At 53.5% G+C, this 8,634-nt stretch overlaps 1 protein-coding gene across 1 annotated transcript; it reads left to right on the top strand.

Moving 5' to 3' along the window:
* The first annotated feature begins 962 nt into the window (after window positions 1-962).
* On the top strand, window positions 963-5,256 carry get3 (guided entry of tail-anchored proteins factor 3, ATPase). The gene is made up of 7 exons (XM_042344627.1): window positions 963-1,103; window positions 2,301-2,471; window positions 3,164-3,312; window positions 3,609-3,759; window positions 4,245-4,352; window positions 4,508-4,708; window positions 5,006-5,256. Exons 1-7 carry the CDS (start codon window positions 963-965, stop codon window positions 5,132-5,134), a joined length of 1,050 nt encoding a protein of 349 aa, XP_042200561.1. The 3' UTR covers window positions 5,135-5,256.
* The last annotated feature ends 3,378 nt before the right edge of the window (window positions 5,257-8,634 follow it).

The following is an 8,634-nucleotide window of genomic DNA, read 5'->3' on the forward strand; positions in this document are numbered from 1 at the left end:
GTGTTTTTTTTCAGTGAATCGAGGGTCCAGATTCCCTCGATCGGGCTTTGGAGCGAGTCGCCAGCGACACGCGGCAACCGGAGACGCAGACGCTCGCTGTCAAAGAGAGAGGGAGAGAGACACACACACCCGCACACAGATAGACAGACAGAGAGTGAGACAGACCGGGAGAGTGAGAGGAAGACAGAAAGCGAGACAGACTGAGAGAGTCATAGAGACAGAGTGAGACAGAGTGAGTGAGACAGACAGACAGAGAGACAGACAGACAGAGAGACAGACAGACAGACACGCGCACACAATTAGACAGAGAGTGACAAACAGGGAGGCAGACAGAGAAAGAAACAGACAGAGAGTCACACACAGACAGACAGACGGACAGACAGACAGAGACACAGAGAGAGATAGACAGACACAGACAGACAGAGAGACACACACACACACACAGAGACACACACAGAGAGACAGACAGACAGAGAGATACACACAGAGAGATAGACAGAGAGAGACAGACAGAGAGACACACACACACAGACACACACACACAGAGAGAGACAGACACAGACAGACAGACAGACAGAGAGATAGGGGGCGGGGCGCCGTGACGGTGACGTCACCCACCAGCCGGCCCGGCGCTGATTGGCGGAGTCCATCAGCTTCCGACGGGTGAGGGTTGCGATTGGTCGGTTCGGGTGACGATCAAGCCGCGTCACAATGGGGTGGGTGGGGCGGTGACGGTGACGTCACCCAGCAGCCGGCCCGGCGCTGATTGGCGGAGAAAAAATGGCAACAAGGCGGCGGCGCGGCCCGTGATTGGTCGACGGGAACTGTCAATGTATCCACTCGAAACGGATACATCGAAGAGGGGATTCCTGCGTTCGTCACTGATCAGAGACACGAACCCTCACACACTGTCCCCCCACCCCCTCCCTCTCCCTCTGTCCCCTCCCCCCACCGCCGCCGCTATGGTCAAGAGCGACATCAGGGACGGGAAGCGGCTGTCGGGCGCCGCGGCCAGAGGCGATCTGACCGAAGTCAAGAGGCTGCTCGACCAGGAGAGGGTGAACGTCCACACGGTGAACGAGTTCGGGAAGACGGCTCTGCAGGTGTGTGGGGGGGGGTGAGTGGGGGGGTGTAAGTGGGGGTGTGTGGGGGGTGTGGGGGGTGAGTGGGGGTGTGTGTGTGTGGGGGTGTGAGTGCGGGGGGGTGTGGGGGGGGATGGGTGTGGGGGAGAGAGGGGGGGAGAGAGTGTGGGTGGGGGGGAGAGGGAGTGGGTGGGGGAGGGGGTGTGGGGGGAGTGGGGGAGAGAGGGAGAGGGTGTGGGGGGGAGAGGGTGGGGGCGAGAGAGAGTGTGGGTAGGGGGGGAGAGGGAGGGAAAGGGTGGGTGGAGGGGTAGAGAGAGTGGGGAGGTAGAGGGTGGGGGGGAGAGGCAGTGTGGTTAGGGCGAGAGAGGGGGAGGGTGGGTGGGGGAGGGAGGGAGAGAGGGTATGGGGGAGAGAGGGAGGGTATGGGGGGGAGTGGGTGGGTGGGGGGGAGAGAGTGGGTTGGCGGCAAGAGTTGGGGGGAGAGTGGGTGGGCAGTGGCAGCCGCCATGTTTGTTTACCCCCTTTCATCCCAGGTGTTCCCCCCCCCCCGACCACTTCACTTCCAGCCCTCCCCCCACCACCACCACCGCCGCCGCCGCACCCCCCCAACCGCATCTCCTTCATCTCCACATGGACAGCTCCCATTTTCCCCCTCTCCATCTCACCCCTCCCCTCCCCCCCATCTCCTCCAGCTCCCATCTCTCCATCTCTATTCCCCCTCACCTCACCCCTTCATCCAGATCTCCCCCGACTCCAGCCCCAACTGTCCATCTCCTCCATCTGCGTCTCCTCCGACTCCTTCCTGCTCCTCGTAAAGACAATCCACCCACGACTGTTTGTGGGGGAAACGCTGCCTTTGCGCAGTTGGCTGCTGAGTTTCGCCCACAAAATATACCACCAACTGACACTGCGGTCAGTAGCCGGCACAGACGCGATGGGCCGAATGGCCTCCTTCTGTGCTGTATAACGCTATGGTGCAGGGTATCGTGTGAAGCGCTTGTGAGACGTCTCAACGACGTGACAAGGCACTGCAGCAAATGCAAGGATTATTGTTACTACATCTCATTTCCCCAATCCCAACTCCCAACTCCATCCAACCTCTTGTCATTGCCTGCCTCAATAAGCGTCCTCCCAACGTAAAAGGCGCTGTGGGAATGCCATCTGTTGTTGTCTTCGTTCTCCTGTGTCCTCTTTGTCCCTCGAGCTTGTTTCTAACTGCTATGTGTGTTCCCTGGAAACAGTTGCAGTCTGGCTGTGCAGTTGGCAGAAGTTCGAGAGAGCGTCCTCATCATTTCCACCGACCCGGCCCACAACATCTCTGACGCCTTCGATCAAAAATTCTCCAAAGTGCCGACCAAAGTAAAAGGCTATGACAACCTGTTTGCCATGGTACGTGGGGCCTGAGCTCTGAACAGGTGTTTGGAGTCCCTGCAGCTCAGTGGTTCAAGCCTTCGCCTCTCAAGCGAGAGAGAGAGAGAGAGAACCCGGGTTCAATTCCCAGTCGGGTCAGGTCAGGGTGAATCCTTGGGCAACTTTCCTTACTCCAGCACACACACACACACCTCGGATCGCTTTTCCAGGGATAATAAACTCAGTCTTCAAAGACTTATTATAATAATGACAATCCTTGCATTTAATTATAGAGACTTTTCACGTCGTCGAGACGTCTCAAAACATTTTACGTTAAAATTAAAAGCGCTTTACAGGATACACGGTAAAGTGTAGTGACTTGTGTATTTTCGGGGGGGCAAATTGCAGCAGCCAATTGCGCTCCGCGACATCCCCACAAACGGTCATGAATTGAGTGACCAAATTATTATTAAGATTTTTTTTTAGGGGGTTGGATTATTACCCCCGGAAAAGTGATCCGCTAATCCACTGACAAGCGGGTTTCTACTCACTGTGGGGTAAACAGAGGCACCTATATACGTGTGTGTGTGTGTGTGTGTAGTAAAGGAAACTTGCCTAAGGTTTCGCCCGGGGAATGGAACCCGGGTCCTCTCGCTTGCGAGCCGAGGGCTCTAACCGCGACGTACGCTACACGGATTCCACATTCACTTTGGGAATTGCTTTTGATTTAGGAGATTGATCCGAGCCTGGGAGTGGCGGAGTTGCCGGATGAATTCTTCGAGGAGGATAACATGCTGAGCATGGGCAAGAAGATGATGCAGGAGGCGATGAGTGCTTTCCCGGGCATTGATGAAGCTATGAGCTACGCGGAGGTCATGAGGTAAATTGGTGGTGGTGGGGGTGGGGGGGGAGAGTCGCGCAACAACGACTGTGCATTGACTCTATCCCACGTGAAGGGCGCTGTGTTTGTGGGGACGTCGCTGGGCGCAATTGGCTGCCGCGTTTCGCCTACAAAATGTACAGTCAATTCACTGGGCGGAATATATTCTGTGAAGCGCTTTTACTTGGTGTAGCGCCTTTCGCGTCTGGAGGCGCTGTAGACGTCTGGACGATGTGATAAGGCGCTGTGTCGAATGCAAGGATTGTTATTATTAATTTTTTTTTTTTTTTTTGCAGGTTGGTGAAAGGCATGAATTTCTCGGTGGTCGTGTTCGACACGGCTCCAACCGGACACACACTGCGCCTCTTAAACTTCCCCACGATTGTGGAGCGAGGACTCGGGAGGCTGATGCAGATTAAGAACCAGATCAGCCCGTTCATCTCTCAGGTAAGGCCGGCCCATTTTATCTGGGGGGCTGGGTGGGAGGGTGGGGGGATTGTTGGCAGCGAGGGCGGGGGGTTAGGATAGGAGGGTGACCCAGGAGGGATGAAGAGGAGGGTCTTGAAGGAGACGGGGAAGAGAGCAAGGCGAGGGACTTCGGGATGGAGTTCCAAAGGGGTGGGAGGAGACGACCTGGGTTCGATTCCCGGCGAACCCGTAGGCCAGCTTCCTTTCTCCGCACACCCGCCCGCCTCCGTGTACCCAGCAAATATAAAAAATACTAGTAATTTGGTCGCTTAATCCACGGCTGTTTGTGGGGACGTCGCCGGGCGCAGTCGGCTGCCGCGTTTCGCCCACAAAACGCGCAGTCACTGCACTTGACAGTGAAGCGCTTTGAGACGCCTCCACAACGTGATGAAGCGCTGATTCAGATGCAAGGATTATTGTTGTTGTTGTTGTTGTTGTTAGCGGTGAGATTGCTCTGCTTCCAGATGTGCAGCATGTTGGGACTGGGCGATATGAACGCAGATCAATTGGCTTCAAAGCTGGAGGAGACCTTACCCATCATCCGATCTGTCAGCGAGCAGTTCAAAGACCCGGTAAGTGGCGATCTGGGTTCGATTCCCGGGCGGGTCAGGTCAAGGCCAAACCTTAGGCAAGTTTCCTTCCTCCGCACACGCTTCCCTCCCTCCCTCCCTCCCTCCCTCCCTCTCTCCTGGCTCTGCTTCCAGCAACTGCCACTCTTTCCCCACAGGAGCAGACCACGTTCATCTGCGTGTGCATCGCCGAGTTCCTCTCCTTGTACGAGACCGAACGACTGATTCAGGAACTGGCCAAGTGCAAGATCGACACCCACAACATCATCGTCAACCAGCTGGTGTTCCCTGACCCTGGCGACAGACCCTGTAGGATGTGCGAGGCTCGCCACAAGATCCAGTCCAAATACCTGGACCAGGTAAAGGTTTTTTTTTTCTCTCTCTCTCTCTCTCTCTCTGAGACTCTTTTCTACTCTGGGAGTCCCCGTAGCTCAGTGGTCAGAATCCTTTGCCTGGCAAGGCGGGTCAGGTCAGGGCGAAACCTTAGGCAAGTTTCCTTACTCCCCAGACACACACACAGACAGATACAGTCACACACACACACACACCTCTTTACCTGGCAGTAAGTAGGAACCCGCTTGTTAGTCGATTGGCGGAGGGACTGTGGGACGGGGGTTGCCAAGCCTGTAACCCTTCGCCCTTGTGTTTGCTGTCAGATGGAGGACCTGTACGAAGATTTCCACATTGTGAAGCTCCCGCTCTTGGCTCACGAAGTCCGAGGTACGGACAAAGTCAACACCTTCTCCAAACTGCTGCTGGAACCTTACAAACCGCCCAGCAAATGACGAACTCTCTTCCCCCAGTCCCTGAGGCCGACACTACGGAGAAGCCACTTTTCTAATTTATTAACACTGTTTGACGCAAGGGGAGAAGGGGGGAGAGGGGGAGATGCTGTTTATTCTATGGTTGGGTATTTTTTTTTGGGTGGGGGTGTGTGGGTGCGCGTGTGTGTGCGCGCGCGCATGTTAAGCGCTTCTAAGACGCCGTCCGGCGTGTAGGGCGCTATATAAATGCAAGGTGTGCGTGGTCTGTGTGTATAGAGAGGTGGGCAAATCCACTCTTTGCCTTGTTATCTTGGTTTTATTTTCCCCCCCCACCCATCGCTCGTCCCCTTCTCCCCACCCACCCCCTCCCCCCCCCCCAATGGGGTCCCATAGCTCAGTGATCAGACCCCTCGCCTTCCCGGGCGGGTCAGGTCAGGGCGAAACTTTAGGCAAGCTTTCGTACTGCACACGTCAGACACCCGGCTGATCACTACACTTGAAAACAGATTTTTCCTATTAGCAGAAACACAACACACAGTCACTACACTTTAAAGAGAAAAGCGATGGGTTTCCACGTGTGTCGGACACCTGGCTGATCAAAGAAAACAAAACCGAGACATACAAGCGCATTTCTTCCTTTGGGGAGAGTGTGTGTGTGTGTGTGTGTGTGGGTGGGTGTGTGCGTAAACAGCGACACGGGTGCGCGTGTGTGTAAACAGAAACTCGTGTGTGTGTGTGCGCGCGCACGCGTGTGAGGCGTAAGAAAACTTGCCTAAGGCTTCGCCCCGACCTGACCTGTGAATTGCAAATAATGAGGGTGGGGGGGGGAGGGAGAGAGTGAATTAAAGTGGTAATGACTTAATTGTGGCGTTCGTTATTTTAATATTATTATGACCCCTTTATCCCCCCCCCACCCCTCGTTCCCTTCCTCCCCTTCCCCCATCCCCCTCGCCTCTGAACACAACCCCCTCCTCTTACCCCCAGCGAATTGTAAGATAGCCCCTTCTTTTTTTTTTCCAATTGTGTTTGACTCGTACCCTGGTCTGAATAAAGTGTCTTGACAAAGTTGACGTGTACCCGAGCTCTTGTGCCGTATTCCTTTCGAAGAGTGATTTGAGGACAAGGTTAAAAAAAAGCTCACACGCACACGCACACACTGACTTGACTTGTAAGCAATTATTTTGACTAAATATTCCGTTTGTTTCCACAATTCGCAGTCCCCTGCCTCACCCCAAGCGTCATTTGATTGTCCGTACACATACTCTGTGTTTATCGCCACTTGTTTCTCCCTCCCTCCCTCGCTCGCTCGCTCTCTCGCGCCCCTCCTCGCGCTTAGAAACTTTTGAGTACATCCAATATTATTCTTGTCACCGAGGAACACTTGAGGGTCGGGCTGTGTTATCACAGGACAAGGGCACGATGGAGAGATGTGACGAGAGACGGACAGATAGAGAGAGAGAAAGAAAGCAGAGGAAAGTGGAATCAATAATTTCGTTAGTTCTGTACGGAAGTGGTTAAGAGGCCTCGCGAGCGCGAGGACCCGGGTTCGATTCCCTGGAGCGTCAGGTCAGGGCGGAACCTTAGGCAAGAGTGGAGAGCGAGACTGAGAGTGAGCGTGAAGAATTAATTAATAACAATAATTATAATAATCCTCCCGTTTGAGATGTCGCAGCGTCTTCGAGATGTCTCAAAGCGCTTCGCAGGATACACCGTAATAATAATAATAATAATAATCCTCGCATTTGATATAGCGCTTTTCACGTCGGGAGGACGTCCCAAAGCGCTTCACAGAACACACTGTAAAGTGAAGTGACTATATTTGTGGGCGAACGCGGCAGCCAATTGCGCACAGCAATGTCCCACAAACAGTCGTGGATTGAAAATGTCCAATTTATTATTGTTTTGGGTTTTGGAGGGATTATTATTAGGCTCTGTGTGGAGTAAGGAAACTTGCCCAAGGTCTCGCCCTGACCTGCCGGGGATTGAACTCAGATCTCTCTCTTGGAAAGTGAGTGCTCTAACCACTGAGCTACAGGACTGTAGTGACTGTTCTGTGGGTGAAACTATTGGAAGTTTCGCCCCCACAATGATATTGAAGAGTGAGTGTGAAGTATTGAGCTGACACACACACACACACACACACACAGCGACTGAGCCGGGCTGACACACACACACACACACAGAGCGACTGAGCCGAGGCTCACACACACACACAGAGCGACTGAGCCGAGGCTGACACACACACACACACACAGCGACTGAGCCAGACTGGGAGACTTGGATGGACGGTTGGGGAGGGAAGAGTGTGGAGGTTGGCCAGTCGGTCACTCGGCAAAGCTTTGACCTTCAGTTGAGCAAAGCCGGAACCCAAACAGGGATGTGTATATCCCACTACATTGTATTGTGTAGAAACACAAACATTAATTGCCCTATTAAACGGCTAAAGAACCTTGAAAGCCCTGTTGCTTCCTCCGAACACCAAACCCTTTAAGAACGCGGTGAGCGGGCACCCGGCTGTTAGTCGATTGGCGGATCGCTTTTCCGGGGGTAATAATCCCTCCGGAGAGAGAGAAAGAAAAAAAAAAGGCGGTCGCTCAATCCACGGCCGTTTGCGGGACGCTGCTGTGTGCAATTGGCCGCTGCGGTTCGCCCACAAACTATCAGATAAAATAAATAATACATCCTCGCGTTAGACCCGGCGCGTCTTCGAGACGTCTCGAACGATGATGAGATGAGATGTCAAATGCCAGGGTTATTAAAATATTCGCAGGAATAACGACGGGGTAATAAATCAATCCACAGATTGAATGCGAGAGTGCGTGGCAAAGTAAAACAAACACAGCTCCTGTAATCATCAGCGCGATTGGGACTTATTATTAATTCCTTTGGATGGTAACATCCTTCGGGTAATGTTTAATGACAAACAGCGGAGAGGATTTTGTAAGCACATCACTGATTTTCCGTTCCCAGCAACCTCTCGTTTCCTGAACTTTCCTTTCCTGATAGTAATATTATTATTCCGAGTTTCCCTGCATTCGGTGCGGCGCCTTATCACGTCGTCGAGACGTCTCAAAAGCGCTTCACGGGATGCGCTGTGTGTTTTTTTTGGGGGGGGGCGGGCGAAACGCGGCAGCCATTCGCCCACAGCAGCGTCCCCACAAACAGCCGTAGGGCGAGTGACCCGAATTATTATTATTTATATTGTTTTATTTATTGGAGCGATTATTGGCCCCAGGCAAAGCAATCCGCCAATCGACTAACCACCGGGTTTCCTACTGACCGCTGGTTAAACAGAGGCGTCTGCGTGTGTGTCTGTGTGTGTGCGTCTGTGTGTGTGTGTGTGTGTCTGTGTGTGTGCGTCTATGTGTGTGTGTGGAGTAAAGAAACTTGCCCAACATTTCACCCTGACTGACCCGCCAGGGAATCGAACCCGGGTCACTCTCCCGCTAGCAAAGCGAGTGCTTTCACTGCTACTAACTACTGAGCTACAGGACTCCAAGCAGTTGCTAATAGCAGCTCAT

This window comes from Callorhinchus milii, unplaced genomic scaffold, assembly GCF_018977255.1.
Source record: "Callorhinchus milii isolate IMCB2004 unplaced genomic scaffold, IMCB_Cmil_1.0 Scaffold29, whole genome shotgun sequence".
Taxonomy (NCBI): domain Eukaryota; kingdom Metazoa; phylum Chordata; class Chondrichthyes; order Chimaeriformes; family Callorhinchidae; genus Callorhinchus; species Callorhinchus milii.